Raw genomic sequence first — 17747 nt, 5'->3', positions numbered from 1 at the left:
AAATCCAGGAAAGTTACAAAGGGAGAAAAAAAATTGTACATCAGTACTAATAAGCATATCTTACACATAAGTTTTTGTAAAGATCATGTCATTTTGGGCTCAGTGCTTTACATTAATTATTCAACTGTCTCAAATGAGCATGTTCTTCTATTGGAGGTCTGTGTCTTTCGATAAATAGCACTCGGCATAGACATGACAATTATGATAAGTGCTTGAAAAATACTTGTTAAAGGACCAAATGAATGAAAAATTGGTTGTAACATTAACATATTCAGTGAACAGAGCTCCAGGGTGCTCATGCTCATGGAGCAGTAGTTTAGAAAATAGACTCTAGGGGGAATTCCCTGGTGGTCCAGTGGTTAGGACTCCTCACTTTCACTGCTGAGGGCCGGGGTTCAATCCCCGGTCGGGGAACTAAGATCACACAAGCCAAAAAAAAAAAAAAAAGACCTTCGGACCAGAATGCCTGGATGCAAATCCCAGTTCTGCCACTTACTAGCCTGGCAAGGTACTTTGCACCCAAGTGCCTCAGTTTCCTCATCTTCAAGGTAAGAATAATAATAGAGTCTACTCTATAGGGTCGTTAGGATTAAATAAATTTATATGTGCTCCTAGAAAGTATCTGGCATGTAGCATGTGCTATACAACTATTGGTTGCTTTGTTAAAGTCCTCCCCTGTGGAATGAGAGGCAGCACACTATTCTAAGAGCATTAGGATCTGGAAGCAAATCACCTGGGCTCAACTCATGCCATTTACTAGATCTGGAACAAGTTAATTTGCCTTTCTGAGACAGGGACAAACAATGGTATTAACTTCATAGAGATGCTTTGATAGTAATTGTAAAGCATGAGCCCAGGACCTGGTACAAAGTAAACACTCAAATATCAGTGATGTGCCTGTCTGTTGGTGGCCCAGCTTAGAAAGACAGTTTCAAATGAAGTTGCCCTCAGAGATGTCATTTTTGGTTTAAAAAAATCTCCAGGAAGATCATTGTAGAGATCTGGATTTATTCCAAAAGCCCAGCCTGTCTCCCCATCTGTAGAATTCTGTATCAGAGGCCCCTAACTCATGCTCTAGATCTCAGGTCCCTAACTCACCCTATAGATTAGGTGTCCCCCTCCCCCGCCCCCACCAACTCACTCCAAATAACAGTCCCTAACTCACGCTGATCTGCTCCATTGAGCCCCAGACTCAAATGTCCAAAGGTATCAGCCTGATAAAACAAGGAAAGGGGCTGTGCTGAAGGAGGGACCTGGGGAAGACTTAATACCTCATCCAAGAGTGCAGCAGCCCTGGTCCAGTGCTGCCATGTGGTCATGAGGGCCCAGTGTTGCTGGATCTTCTATTTTTTTAAGAAAACCCCCAAATCCAGATTCTTATGTATATCTCCCAACTTTAAAAAGTGACAGTTAATTCAAATATCTTAACACTATACACACCAAGCGAGACCTGTCTAAAGGCTGAATATGGCACATGTCTTGTTGGTTTGCAGCTTCTCCTCTGGGTCGCCCCAGGGATTCTGCAGACCCCAGAGCCTGCCCAGGTCCAGGCCAGGCCACCCAGACCATCTTAGACAGTGTTCAGCATCCTAGGACACAGAAAGTGATCCAAATCGTCCTCATTAGTGGGGACAGGAGGATGATGGTGATAGGAGGGCTGGGGTTCATTCTGTTGACAAATTGTCCTTCTTATCCTACATTGTGATTTATTTTAAACATGCCAGTGTCATTCAAGAGAGGTAAACCTAGGAGCAAGGAAAGGTGAAATAAATCTGGGAATTTTGTTGAGAACTTCCCTTCAGGTAATCCCCTCGATTCTTAATAATGTTTTAAACTGTGCTGAAAAGAGACTGGCAGCCTGATTCAGCTTAGAGAGGTGAGGAAGGGGCAAGCTGTGCACGCAGAGTGAGGCATTTTCATCAGCGCTCACCAGAGTGAATAATTATGTCTCCACGATAGGCTTGGTGTTTGAAGCCAAGCCTTTGATTTGATGTCCTTACACTGGGGCAGTAATATCAGAGACTCTATTACTTTTTAAACACAGGAAATTAGGGGGGAGGTGTGGTTGTTTTGGCTAGAACTGAACAGCACAGGCAGTTAGCAGCAGCTGCAAGCCATCTTGCTCTTCTTAGCTCCCCAGCCGCTGAGAGTTCCTTGGGAGAAGGAACAAATGGTGTTGTTGACAGCGTTAATGGGTGGGGTTGGTTGCCGTTCAATCAATGCTACACGATTTGTATAAGCTTTATTACACCTTACAAGGCTATTGTGAAGAACTGGTGAAGGAAAGTATTTTGCAGCTGCTTTGAAAACTATATACATGCAGAGTGGACTTTTCTGATTAAAACTGAAACGTGCTGAAGGTTAAGCAAGTCTATCATTTATCCTCATAGTTTCCAAAATAAAATATCAGTAGAGTTTTTTATGGTCCTTTGCTTAAAAGCTTCATAGACAAATATCAAATTTTCAAAATAGAGGGCTTCCCTGGTGGCGCAGTGGTTGAGAATCCGCCTGCCAATGCAGGGGACGCGGGTTCAAGCCCTGGTTCGGGAAGATCCCACATGCCACAGAGTGGCTAGGTCCGTGCGCCACAGCTGCTGAACCTGCACTCTAGAGCCTGCAAGCCACAACTACTGAGTCTGCAAGCCACGGCTGCTGAAGCCCGCACTCCTAGAGCCCGTGCTCTACAAGAGAGGCCACCGCAATGAGAAGCCCGCGCACCACAGCGGGGAGTAGCCCCTGCTCCCCGCAACTGGAGAGGGCCCGCGCGCAGCAACGAAGACCGAACACAGCCAAAAATAAATAAACAAATAAATTTATAAAAAAAAAAAAATAGAAAAAAGTCACATTCTAGTAAAAAGCTAAGAACTTACTCAATGCCAAAAGGTTTGCTCTGATGATGTAACTCTATGAAAACAGTCCAAGACATGTATATGTTCTTTCCACCAATTTACTTCTGAAGATTGGTATGTATTTTTGAAATATTTATGAAACATTGTTTCCTCAGAAGCACGATGTACAAACACTGGCAAGCAATTTTACCATATTTTCAAAAGGGAACAGACTGTCAAACTCCATATTATATCTAGCAATTATAGTAAAAAATAATAAGTAACATTTACCAAGTACATATTTTGCGCCAGGCACTATGCAAAGGGCTTTACATGCCTAACCTTAATTATCCCTTACAAAAACTCCACAAGGCAGATATTATCATTATTCTCAGATGAGGAAACTCGGGAAGAGAGAGATTTGATAACTGGCCCAAATTGTTAGTGAACGGTAAGACTGTAATTGAACCAGACAGAATGACTCCAGAGCCAGTACATCCGAGCACCGACAGGAAAGTAAAGCTTCATTGATTTGCATCACTGTTAATTCAGAATTTGTGAAAATTCAGACATGAGCTGAGCTAAAGCTTTTGACTACTATAAATTGTTAATCAATCTAATGTACAGATATTAAAAGGAGTATCTGGTTTACTCTACTTATCAAAATGTTTTAAGTTACTTAGAAAGATAAACTACTATATAAATAACGTCCAAATTACATAACATTTTATGTTTTCAATAAAGGTGCCATCTTTGTAGTCACTCATTAATATATTTAACTGAAGTAATACAACTGTGGTTTTGAAATGCACTCAAACTCCAAGGGACGACAGAGCTCATTATTACAGGCAGATATGCGAAAGATCGCATTATGACCATTAAAACTCCTGCAGCCTTGTGTTTCACCGCTGCCTCCTGCATGTGCTGCACTCTGCGTGTTCGGTTTTACTTGTAGTTCCCAGACAAACCATGAGATTTTCTCTCATTTCTGAGTCTGTACAGCTTGTCTTTCAGCCTTGTTTGCCTTACCCACACTTCCTTACTCAGCCTTTTTTTTTAACCTTTAAAAACATCTTGTGTGGGGGTAGAAATGTAACATACAAACGGGGTGCACAAAACATACTTAAAACTGCCAGCATTTGGTAACCACCATCCATTCAAAAAGCAGAAAATGGCGGGCACGCCAGAAGCCTCCCTTCCTGCCCGTTTCAATCACAATCCCCCTCTCCTGCTCTGTGCTACCTTGACTTTTTTTTTTTTACCTTGACTTTTGTGGTCCTCACTCCTTGCTCTTTTTAGTTTACTATGCAAGAATGCAAGCAAACACTATAGTTCAGTTTTGCCAATTTTGGGAGCTTTATATAAATGGAATCATACAGTATTTTGTGTCTATTTTCTTTCACTGAACATTAAGGTCGTGAGATTAATCTTGGGCAGCTTGTGTAGTTGTAGTTTGTTCGTTTTCATTGCAGTATAGTAGAGGACAGTAAAGTACTGCCTACGGCCTGTTTTGTTGCATATGGTATGTTGGCACTACACTGGCCGAGGTGAGTAGTTGTGACAGAGACCACACGGCTCACAAAGCCTAAAATATTTACTATCTGGCCCCTTTCAGGATAAGTTGGCTCACTTCTGCGGTATACTGTTGCATTGTATGAGTTTACCACAATTTATTTTTCCAGTCTCTTGTTCGTGGATTTCTGAGTTGTTCACACTTTTGGGGTTATTACAAATAGCACTTCTATCAACATTCTTGTATGTGCTGCATGGTGCATGCGTGTGCACGCTTCCACTGGGTATATGTATCTTCACTAACTAGGTAATGACAAAGCATTTTTTGTTTTTTCAAAATGGTTGTACCAATTTACCAACACCTGGTATTAGCAGTCTTTTGACATTTTAGCCATTTTGGATGATTTGTAGTGGTTTCTCACTGTGGTTTTAACATGAATTTTTCCTGATTACTAATGAGGTTGAGCACGGTTTCATATGTCTATTGACCATTTAGATTTCCTGTTTCATCAGCCACCTGTCCAAGTTCCTTGTCCATTTTTCTATTGGGTTGTCTTTTCCTTTTTTGATTTTCAGTTGTATTTTGTATATTCTGGATATAAATCTTTGTCTAAGCCTCACTCATTCTTTAGATCAGATGAGGAGGCACTTCTTTTAAGGAGTCTTTCTGGATCCCACCAATCAGGTGGAGGTGCTCTTCTTTCTGCTATAACTCTCAGACTTCTAGCAAAGCTTGTATCACAGCATAGAATGTATGCACTGTAAATAGATGATTATTCATCAGGGTTCCTCAGCAGGATGCTCAGTAGGATGCAGGTTCACAGAAGTCAAGGACTAGACTTTATTCCTCACTCTGAGCTCAGTAGGTGCTCAGTGAGTGTTAGTTCAAAGAATAAATAGATGAATTGGGACACTGGGATTGACATATATATGCTACTGACACTATGTATAAGACAGATAACTAATGAGAACCTACTGTATAGCACAGGGAACTCTACTCAATGCTCTGTGCTGACCTAAATGGGAAGGAAATCCAAAAAAAGAGGGGATATATGTATATGTGTAGCTGATTCACTTTGCTGTACAGTAGAAAATAACACAACATTGTAAAGCAACTATACTCCAATAAAAATTTAAAAAAAAGAATAAATGTCCACCCAGATATAAGAAAAAACCCCAATATAACGTAGATTGCCAGTAGACATGTATTTTCTCCCAACATCAATATTTATTTAAGTGGGTCAACTGTTTGCTATTTTCAGAGATTCCCTACTCCCCCAGGTCAGAATGGGATCTTTCTTTCCCCCAACAGTCTGAAATTGTGAAGTTTTATTATTTGCCACAGCTACTGAGCCTGTGCTCTAGAGCCCGAGAGCCATAACTACTGAGCCCATATGCCACAACTACTGAAGTCTGCTTGCCTAGAGCCCATGCTCTAGAGAAGCCACTGCAATGAGAAGCCCGCGCACCACAACAAAGAGTAGCCCCCGCTCGCTGCAACTAGAGAAAGCCCACATGCAGCAACGAAGACCCAACACAGCCAAAAATAAATAAATAAAATAAATAAATAAATAAAAAATAAAGGAAAGTCCTTATGCAGTTTTTTTACCTGGTAGGAATTTGGGCTAGGCACCATGACAGAGATTATGTTGATGCTTGAGTAAATTTAGTCATCTTTATTATAAATTTCTTTTTATATAGCACTTTACATTTGAAAATCTTTTGACTGCTTGAGGAAATACTCAAGAACTTATTAGATTCAGACAGACATAGAAAATTTAGCTGGACTGACCTTCTTTCCTTCCTTCCCTCGTTTCTGATACTTTATTCATCCCTTGTTGATTTTTAAATGCATTCTCTTCAGTGCTGCATCTTCATTATTCTTGAAAGTTCTCTAGTATTTAAGATTACTGACCATTTCTTGCTTTTTGAAACCCTCCCTTTCCTTGTGTTCTCTGGTGCTATACAGTCGCAATTGTCTTCATTCTATTTCATTTTTGTTGAGTTGTCCTAAATATGGCTAAATATGCCTGATGATTCAGCCCAAGACACTTATGCTCTGCCCATATTCTCCTCTTTAAGACTTTATCTACTTCAATTCCTCCTGGAAGTCATCATCTCTGCCATGCACCTGTAACTCTCTCTGCCAGGATGTTCCACAGCCACCTCACATGCAACATGCCTGGAATGGAATTGCTGTTTCACCAACTGACTCCCTGTGGGACGCCCCCCATACTGTAAGAGGCATCATTATTTCCACAGTTACTCAGGCTCAGAACAGGGAAGTCATCTTGGATTCCTCATTCTTTCTGTCCCTTCATATCCAGCCAGCCACAGGCTAAGTCCCTCCTTGGTAATGTCTCTTACTTGTGCCCCCTACATCCTGTCCTTACTGCAAGTCCTCATCGTCATTAGCTTTGACCACTACAAGCAGTCTTCCAACTTTTCTCCTCACTTGCATCTCTCCCCACTGCAATCTCACATTAATCTTCTAAAAATACTTCTCTGTATCTATCAGTTACTTGTTCAAAAGCCTTTACAGCTATTTATTCCCCATAGAATCAAGGAATCACTCCTTGATTCCTTGATTCCACTCCAAGTCAGAGCATTCTATACTCCATTTGTTTCCAACCTCATTTTCTGCTTTTCTCCTTTAAACACCCCCTTAGCTCACTTCTTTCTTTTTTAAATTAATTAATTAATTAATTGATTTTTGGCTGAGTTGGATCTTTGTTGCTGCACGCGGGCTTTCTCTAGCTGCGGTGAGCGGGGGCTACTTTTCATTGCGGTGCGTGGGCTTCTCATTGCGGTGGCTTCTCTTGTTGCAGAGCACGGGCTCTAGGTGGGCTTCAGTAGTTGTGGCACACGGGCTCAGTAGTTGTGGCTCGCGGGCTCTAGAGCGCAGGCTCAGTAGTTGTGGTGCACGGGCTTAGCTGCTCCACAGCATGTGGGATCTTCCCGGACCAGGGATTGAACCTGTGTCCCGTGCATTCGCAGGCGGATCCTTAACCACTGCACCACCAGGGACGCCCCCTCACTTCTCCATTCAATAGCCCTTGAAAGTACCTCAAACTCTTAATCTTTTTCTGATTATATAAACCCTATTTTTTTCTTCAGGTTCAGTTAAAGTCCTAATTTGAATTCCAACTTATCCTATTCAAAATTGATTTTTCCTTTTCCTGATACCTCCTGTATCTCGTATTGCAATTTTTCATTCATTACTTCAACACAACTTATTGGCCACTGGTCATGTGCCAAACACCGTGCAAAACACAGCAGTGCAAAGGTGGATATGGCATAGTTCTTGACCTTGAGGAGTTCATGAGCTTGTCCAGTTTGACCAATTAGAATATAAAATATTGGAGGGCAGAAACTATGTATTATTCCTTTTTGTGTTTTCACTACTTATCAGCATCTTCTACAGAATCCATACATCAATGTATTTATTACTGTAACAGTGATGGTAAAAGACAATGAGAGTTTCTTGTTCTCATAATAAGAAAGCAAGCTAGGGGCCAGGAAAATTTTACTCAATGTGTTTTACATGATTCTATTAGAAAGTCAAATAAGGAAGTTACCATCTGTCCTTCTGTTGGGTTTTTAATACTGTAGAAATTTCTTTTTAATCATAAAGCTATACATGCTCTAAAAATCCTTAAGGCCATGGTTATTCAGATTGCTTTCTGGGATTGCACAAGAAGGTAAACCAACCCTTCTGGATCGTTTGCAGAGTTAATTTAACTTTTCACCAAGAAACTCTATAATGTACTCATATATATACTGACACACTCTCATACATACACATGTATAGATTACTATACAATAATCCAGAAAATTTATCACAAAAATTGTGCTGAAATCTCACTAGTGCGGTTAGTAGATCTGGCATAAAGCCAGGAGGGATAATAGTTAACTTTTATTAAATGCTTACTAAATGCCAGGTACCTTTTCAAGGAGATTATTTTGTATAATCTTCTTTAATCCTTAAAATAACTCTATTATGCAAGCACCATCAGAACCCCCATTTTATAGATGAGGAAACTGAGATACAGCAAAGTTTATAAACTTGCCAAGTTAGTGAGTGAAAGAGCCTAGATTCAGAACCCAGGAACTTGACTCCAGCGCCTTATGCGCTTAATGATTAGACTATTATTTCTCCTGTAGAGATATATAAGTAATGGCTCAAAGTACCCACCCCCAAAAAGAAAAAAAGTGTGGGAAAGGCACACACACACACACACACGCACACAGAGAATGGAACTAAATGGAAAATCAATAAATTGTTCAAGATAACTATAGCCACCATAACACAGGGCACTGGAAATTTCAAAGGGTCTCCTCTTGCCCCACTGGGACTTGACTCTCTGTCCCATGTCCTCTGTTTGGAAAAACAGGAAAACAAGGTAAGAGACAGGCTCTTCATGAGCACACACAGCTGTCACTAGACCAGTTTGTTTCCTGAAAGGTTGCTCACTGCACGTGGCCTCTGAGAGGCAAGAGATGCCACTATTTAGTAGTCCTCACAGCAACCCCAGGTCAGAATGGCCAGGACTAAACGAAGAAGGCTGGCATGTTTTAACCCCCATGTGACTCACTTCTCTATACACTGGAGGAATAGGTGGGCGTCAGAGACAACAGAGGAGAGGAAGGTGGTTTGTGGAGCTGGGCTGATACAGAGTCTTGGCTTCTGAGGCAGAGGCAAAGGCAAAGGCAAAGACAAAAACAAAACAAAACAAAAAACATATGGAAGAATTGTAGAGAAAAGGGACACCAGGAGACTGGGCCCCTGGACCAAATAGGAACCAGGTGCAACTTTAAAATACGTGCCTGCTTACTGAGTTAACATTTGTAAACTATGCCCATACTTACACTTTATAGTGTAATACTCTATTACCTCCTCCAAACACCTAGAGTGGAAGGTAGAAATTTTACTCCTTTCACAGAGAGAAGGGCTTCTGATAATAATAAAACCAAAATGACTTCTGAAGAAAGTTGTAGATCTTTCTGATTCAAGGATGGCTGCATTTATACAAATTTGTTTGAGATTGCTAACATTGTTGGGAGGAAATAAATCAAAAAAAAAAATTCAAGCTACTTTAAAACCTATGGGGGTTGTGCAGCAAATCTTAAAGCACAGATCAAAATGGCTCTGGCCTAAACTTTATGAATAGACAAGGTTTTGAGGTTAAGGAAAATATGTGTTTGCATCCTGTGGATTTACAAAAACTTGTCCTAAAAGATAATTGACAAGGACAATCAATGGAGAAAACATAGGACCACATCACAAATATTTTCTCAAATGACGGGTTTTGAAAAAGTATAGAAAAAATTCATTTGAGTGGTTACTTCTCTGATTATCACCATTATCTTAATCTACTTTTAACTTTAGTAATTAAAAAGAAAATTAAGAATATTGACATTTTCCCCTTTGGTAGCCTTAGCCTTAGGTAAAAATGGAAATGTAAATATGTTAAAAGTATATGTACAGACTTTGTGCATGTCTCTGGAAGGGAGTTTGCTTGCTGGCTAGCTCAGTTTTTGACAAAGAAAAATGGGCTGCTCTTGCTTCTTGCACAAAGATGCACTGTTCACAGAGCAAACCAAAAAATGGAGAATTTGTGTTTAAGTTGAAAAGAAATTAATATCCAACATGATAATCTACTTAGCATAAATTTTCTATTAACTGATAAAACGTGCGGCTTATTAGAATTAAAAGCATAACTTTGTAATAAGAACTTAAAATACTGATATGTGGAAATTCTAACAGCAAGCAGGACACTCAATTTCATTTTTAATACCCTGTAATTAAAGATATATTTCTGCTTTTTAAAAACTCAGTTTTATCAATGCGATTGTACAGTAAAGTTTCCAAAAGAAGTGAGGTAAAGTATTTGTGAAGTTGAGCTGCCTCTGTCCCTTGCACAGGGCTGCCATCTGGGCTTGTTTATTTGTGTTTCCAACTTTCTAGAACAGGGAGTTTCTCTGTTAGGGACAGGGCAAGCAAAGGAAGTATCTTACAGAAGACTATCTTTTTTTCTGTATTTTCAAACTTCAAGTTTAGTTTGGTCAAAAATATCAAATGACTAGCACAATCACAACATTAACACAGTTGGAAACCTCAGAATTGTCTTAGCAAATACTCTTCCACATGATGCAAGTAATATTTCCTACATGCTACCTTCTTGTGCCTTTCAGATCTTTTTCAAAACACAAACTGTCATTAAGGCTAGAGCTATTTGGCTGGAAAGCGAACATTTTTCACGTGTCCTTCTACAAATAAGCATTTGATTTAAAAATGAAAGGATTATTTCCAAGCAGTTTTTCTAATTTTATAAAGTACATATGAGCCAAGTTTACAAAAACCAAACAGAACAAAAATCTTTCAGAGTGTAATTAAGAAACAAAGCATTATTGTTAGATTGATTGTACAATCTGATTATGAGAAACAGTTTAAAAATCCACAAACCAACACTTAAAAAAACTAGTAGTCCCTTATCTCTGAAATCTTTCATTTAACAAATAAAATAGAAGCAAAAAGTACCTTGTAAAGTAAAATCCAGCAATACATATTCGTAAGCAAATTCTGTCTTTGTTTCCACTTGCGGTCTCTTCAGGGTAGAAAATATTTTTCCAGGGCTGCTATCATCAGGGTCTTCTAGCTTTCTAAGTCCGCACCCCATGGCAAAATCTGTAAGGAATTAAATTGCAGGATAGGGCAGGGAGACCAGCAAATTCTGTTGTTTAAGCTGCAAAAAGAAAGTTACAGACTTAACTGCTTTGATTTTTTCAGCTAAACCATAGATACTCAAAAAGAAAACATTTGAGTCCAAAGAAAGGAGCTGAAGACTTTTGCTATCCATTTTTCTGTAAAGTTGTTGAACCCATGATGATTAAGCTACAGCTCCGGGAGGCTGGGCTTGATCTTAGGAGAAACATGCAAGCTGCTACAACTTAGCGGAGAATTTCCATGCCACGTCAATTTACAGCCAGCCCCCTACCAGAGTTCTGTCGCTCAGGGCACCAACAGTGCTTTGTCTATCCCGGTTAGCTGGATGATAAAGGAGGTGTCCAAAAACGGAAATAAAAAGGCAAAAGTGCAAATCAGATGGAATTATCTACTAGTAGAGGCTATATTCAGACATAGTGGTGTGCAATTCTTTTTCTGTTTTCTCTTTTCCCTTTTTCCTGTGCCCACTGCCCCCCCTTCCTCCCTGCTATTACCAAGAAAGCAAGAGGAGAGAGAGGGAGAGACAGAGAGAGACAGAGAGAGAGAGAGAAAATGGAAAAAAAAAAAAAAAAAAGGATTCTCAATATGGTTGGAAACAAAAATCATTTCCAGAAAGGAAGTCAGGAAACTGTTTCTGGAGTCTAAAAGGAGAAAAGTTAAAGTTAAAAAAATAACAGCCCACTTTTAGTCTTTAGATAGCACTTTTGAGGATTTCTTTCCAAATGAAGGTTTTTTTTGGCTGGAAAAATCATGTACTAGTTAAACTGCTGCATATAAAATGTTTATATTTAAATATCATAATAAAAAGACTTTATTTAATTGCAAAGAAGAGACAGTAATGTGGATAATTAGTTTCCCTAACATTTATAAAGTTTAAATAACTCTACTATTAGAAGGCTATGATAATAACTAGTAACACTTCCACAGGTCCCAGAGTATCATTAATTAAAAACAACAACAATAACAACAACAAAACTGACAACTTGATTCATTCAGTCTTATAAATTGCTATTTACCTGAAGTCAAGAACAATTTATAATGGAACAATTGTAATTAGTGTTTATTGTATTTTACCATTTACGCGTCATGTGGTGTGGTGTACCCATCAAAACTGTGAGCCCTGGAATCATACCGCCTGGGTTCAAATACTACTTCTAATGCCTACTAAAGGCGTGATCTTGGGCAACTTACTGGACGTCTTCAAGTTTCAATTTCTGCCCCCTACAAAATGGAGTTAATAATAATACTTACCTCATAGGCTTGTTATGAAGGTTGAATGAGATAATCTTATCTCATATCTTAACATTATGCCTGGCGAATAGCATAAAATAAATTTGTTAATGTGCTTACCTTATAAAACAGTGTTGAGAATAGTAGTAGAAAGGAAGTGATTCTGCCACCATTCCCATTATTTACAAAATAAACCTCACATTTCAGATTTTATAGAACACAAGCCTGAAAAGATTTTTCAATTACATTGAAGAGTGCACATGAAAACTGTCAAAAGGGTATGGATTATTTAGTTTGTAGATCACTATGACCTCTTGTCTCTTCCTTCCACCTCCTTGTCTTTAAACAATTTACTTTTCAGAAGTGTTTTTTAACAGAGGAAAATTCCATAGTCCTTCATTCTCAAGGGTGAGCATGGTTGGTGGTAGCAATTTCTGGGTAAATTTGGCTAAAAAGACAGCAGACTCTGACCTAGTGTGACTCATTTGACTATTCCCAGTGCTTCCATGCCTGTCATTTTTCATGTCCTCTTTTGCTGTGAGCTCCTGGATGGCAGAAATAGAATATTTGAAGTTCACTAGTTCCTATTGCAGTGCCTGGAAGATTATTTATGAAATACTCATTATATTTATTAAGCGCCTGCTATATTCCAGGCACTAAATTAGATGCTGGTTGGGTACACAAGTTGACTAAACATGGCCTCTGCCCTAAAGAAACTTAAGGCTTAATGGGGAAGAAGACAGACTTATAAACAGATAATTTCAATTTGATTTGGTAGCTGCTAAGATAGAAGTATGCATAGGATGCTATAGAAACCCTAGAAGGGGTCTCTAACTCAGCTTGGAGGATGATATCTGACCTGTCTTGAAGGATGAATATGCATAAGATAGATAAAGAAAGGTGGGGAGCATGTGCCAGGAAAAGGGAAAGGCACGAGCAATGTTATGGAATCATGAAACAGTATGGCATGAACCTGAAGGAACATGAAGCAGTTGAGAATTACTAGAACATAAAATTTGAAAGAAGACTAAGCTATAAGGGCGGCAAGAGCCAGTTGTAATGGGTTTTATATGCTGCATAAAGGGAATTTTGACTTTATTTTGTAGGCAGCAAAGGAGAATCAAATAATCCAATGGAAAAATCAAACGAGGAGCTTGAAATAGGCAAGTGACATAAGTTTGTGTTTCTGATGGGTTACTATGGCTGCTTTGAGGAAGATGGTCTTAATAGGAGCAAGAATGGGGGGAGACTAGTCATTCAGGAGAGTATTGCAGTAGTCCAGTTGAGCTGATGACTGAACAAATGAATGAATAGGATGTATCATTATGTCCTTAAAGAATTTCTTTTATCTCTAGTGAAAGGAACTGCACTTCCTTTAGTTCACAACTAAGCCATCACTTAATCATTTTTCTCTCCAAAAGTCCAACAAAATAAAATTTTATTTGACCCTTAATGATGTTTCAAAACACATTTCCATGTCCATATGGCACACATTCCTTCTATTTTAACAATTATATGGGATTTCATTGTATTAATATTATGTTTAATAAGCAGCATTTTGGCTATTTTCAAAGTTTCATGGTGAATAATTTTATAAAGATTACTTTTTTCCCCACATTGGATTATTTCCTAAACACTTAGATTTTACTTCATAAATGGTCAAAGGAAAGAGTTTACATACAAGGAAATCAGTTAGAAAGTAATAAGCAGAGAAAATGTATTCTAATGAGTAAATAATTCATTTACATTACTTACATAAATATGTGGTTGGCCATAAACTGTTTAAGATTTTAACCTTAGTTTTTTTTTTTTTTCTTTTGTCCATGCTCTGCAGCAGGTGGGATCTTAGTTCCTTGACCAGGGATCGAACACGTGCCCCCTGCATTGGAAGCATGGAGTCTTAACCACTGGACCTCCAGGAAAGTCCCAGATTTTTTTTTTCCTTTAAAACTGTATTTTGGGCAGTAAGCTTTTGTTGGTTATCACATGTATTTGCTCCATACCTCTTTAATGCGTGTACATTTTTAGACAAATATTTTTAGTCAAAAAATTTGCTGCATCTCCAGAAATATGTACATTTCTTCAATAACATATTTCTCCATTGAAACAAATGTCTGTTTTCTGTTTTTTTATTTTGTTTTTTAAATAAATAAGCTTGATATTTTAGAATAATATTAGGTTCACAGCAAAATTGAGTGGAAAGTACAGAAAGTTCCCACATACCCCCTTATCCCCACTCATGCACAAACTTCCACTAACATCCAGCACCATTGTGGTGCATTTGTTACAATCAATGAACCTTCACTGACACATCATTATCACCCAGAGTCCATAGTTTACATTAGGGTTCATTCCTGGTGTTGTACCATCTATGGTTTTTGACAAACATATATTGACATACATCCATCATTATAGAATCATACAGAATAGTTTTCACTGTTAAAAAATCTGTGCTCCACCTATTCATCCCACCCTTACTTCTTGCTTACCTCTGATGTATCTGGCAATTGTAGTACACACGGTAAGATGTGGACCTAAGTCTGTTCTCCGCACCCCTGCACCCTGATATCCAGCTGTCACAACTACATTTGCTTTCATAGAAAATCTTTTATTAATTGTGTATCCCCAGGCTTGTCGTATATTGAGTATTTACAGTGATTAGGATACATTTTTGGAAGAAATGTTTTCTAACATTGGTCATTATTTCAGTATTGATTTACATTTGCTGCCAATTGTAGATTTCAGGGACAGCTTTCAGTTCTGTATTGTAAAGGGGGTTTCCCCAAGTGCAGACTCTTATGTGGCTGGATATGATGGAGATATAGTACCAGTTCTTGTCTATGTTCTAGTATGAGCTCACTTAGTCCTTGAATGAATGAATGAACCTTATGAAAACATTCTCCATAACTGGTAGCACATTATTCTCATTAACTACTCAAGTTTCGAACACTTGAGTTTACCAAAGTCTTAAAGCTTTTAAGAGGTAATATGTATCATTCAACCCATTCCCTACAGAAAAAAGTTTTTGCATAATTTTTAAATCCAGTCTATTTTATGTGGCCCTGATCCAAAAAAATAAATTAAACAGTGTTATGGAGTGCCTACTATATAGTAAGGCACTACATGGACACAAAGATGAAAAAGCCAGTTTATGCTCTCCAGAATTAACAAGCTAGCAAACCAACATTGAGTTTTAACTATTTAAAGTACTATTAGTTTCATAATGTAGTCAAACTTCCTGAGTAATGACTTATTGAAAGCACTACTTATTGAAAAGGCCATTCTCTCTTTAATAATTAGAAATCCTACACTCATCACATACGTAATAGTTATACAGACTAAGAATTATATTTTGACTTTTCATTTTGTTCTATAGTTGGGCTTCTCAGCATTACATATTGAAATTTTTTTATGGCTTTATAATCTTTCAATGTCCAGCAGTTGACGATATTATTATTCTTTAAAACATGTTGACTATTCTTAACTATTTATTCTTCTAGATCAGAAGTTTTGAAACTATGTATGACAGAGCCCTCTGATTCCAAAGAGGTGCCACCTTTGGTGAAGAGAACAGGCTTTGATCACGAAGAGAGGCCGAGCAGGCAGGGCTCTGGGTGCCCCCGCTACTCTTTCTTCAAACAGAATATCTTAAGATTTTATCAGTTTCATATACCAGTAACAGACAATTAAGGAAATCATAATTTTCAGAAAAGGACACCATTTACATTATTGATAAACTATGCTGTTTCTAGGAATAAATCTACCAAAATATAAGCCAGACTCGTACTTAGAAAATTATAAAACTATAACAGCATTAAAGGAGTCTTAAGTGTATGGAGCGATATGCATAGTCATTTTTAGGAACACTTAATACTGTAAGTATATCTCCCTCTCAGCTCTTAACACCTGTCACTGAGCTATAGATTTAATACAATGGTGACCTTAACCCCAACAGGCTTTTTTTTTTGCATGGAATTTGTCAAGTTGATTTTAATATTTATGTGGAAGATAAAAGGGCCAAGAAGGTCGAAGATACTTCTGAAGAAGAATGAGGAGAGATTAGTTCTCTATATATTAAGACTTATTATAAAGCCATAGTAATTAAAGCTATTTTTAGCAAGGCATAGACAAATTAACCAATGCAACAGCATAAAGAGCCTAGAAACGGGAACATACATATGCAGAAATTTAACATACGATGGAGGTGGCATGGCAGATGGTGGGGAAATGGTGCTGGGACAATTGGCTATCTATATGGAGAAGAAATTGGATCCCCATCTCATATCATATATAAAAATTTTAATTCTACATAAACAACTTGAACATCAAAAGCAAAACTGTTATACTTTTATATGAAAATATGAATATTTATTGACATCAGAGTACTAAGAGTATTTTTAAGGCAAAAAATAATCATAAAATAGTACTAAATGATTAATTGTAAGGTGACAATCATAAGATATATGTTGATAAATTCTACTATATTAAAATTAAGAACTTCTATTCATTAAGCCTCTTTAATGTGAAAAGACAAGATACAAAATGGTAGATGATATTTGTCAACCACTGAAGGAACAATATCAAGAATATGTAAAGAACTCCTGCAAATAAATAAAAAGACAAGCCAACAGAAAAATAGACACAAAATATAAATAGGAACTTCACCGGCAAAGAAACATATGTAGTTAATAAATATATGAAGAGATGCTCAACTTTACTTCTATTTAGGGAAATGCAAATCAAGACCACAGTAAGATAACATTTTATTGCAGTAAAATTCAAGTAAAAAATTTACCATTTTAACTATTTTAAAGTGTACAATTCAGTGACATTAAGTACAATTAACCCTTGAACAACGTGGGTTGTCCCCAGTAGTATGTATTTATTGAAAAAAATCTGCATACAAGTAGATAAACCCATACTGTTCAAGAGTCAACCGTACATTCAGTTTTGTACAATGATCATCATTATCTAGCTCTAGAACTCTTTTTATTACCCCCAAAAGAAAACTCATATCCTTTAAACATTCACTCTCTATTCCAACCTTCCTCCAGCACCTGACAACCACTAATATTCTTTGTGTTTCCATGCATTTGTCTATTCTGAATATTTCATATAAATGGAATCTAAAACATATGGTCTTCTGTGTCTGGTTATTTTCAAAGATTTATCTAGGGACTTCCCTGGTGGTGCAGTGGTTAAGAATCCGCCTGCCAATGCAGGGGACATGGGTTGGAGCCCTGGTCCGGGAAGATCCCACATGCCGCGGAACAACTAAGCCCGTGTGCCACAACTACTGAGCCTCCGCTCTAGTGCCCGCGAGCCACAACTACTGAGTCCACGTTCCACAACTACTGAAGCCCATGCGCCTAGAACCTGTGCTCCGCAACGAGAAGCCACCGCAATGAGAAGCCTGCGCACCGCAAAGAAGAGTAGCCCCAACTCACCGC

The 17747-nt window shown here is 38.2% G+C and overlaps 1 protein-coding gene across 1 annotated transcript in view; it reads right to left on the bottom strand.

Moving 5' to 3' along the window:
* Positions 1 to 15549, bottom strand: part of RFTN2 (raftlin family member 2) — a 73164-nt gene extending 57615 nt beyond the window's left edge. The window contains exon 1 of the mRNA XM_082397377.1: positions 10882 to 15549. Within this exon, the coding sequence (XP_082253503.1) occupies positions 10882 to 11020 (139 nt within the window). The 5' untranslated portion in view covers positions 11021 to 15549. The remainder of the gene's footprint in view (positions 1 to 10881) is intronic.
* Positions 15550 to 17747: the final 2198 nt, after the last annotated feature.

The sequence above is a fragment of the Balaenoptera borealis genome (genome assembly GCF_965194805.1).
Source record: "Balaenoptera borealis genome assembly, chromosome: 6".
Lineage (NCBI taxonomy): Eukaryota > Metazoa > Chordata > Mammalia > Artiodactyla > Balaenopteridae > Balaenoptera > Balaenoptera borealis.
The sequence above is the reverse complement of the archived record's forward strand: the minus strand, read 5'-3'. Positions and strand labels throughout refer to the sequence as shown.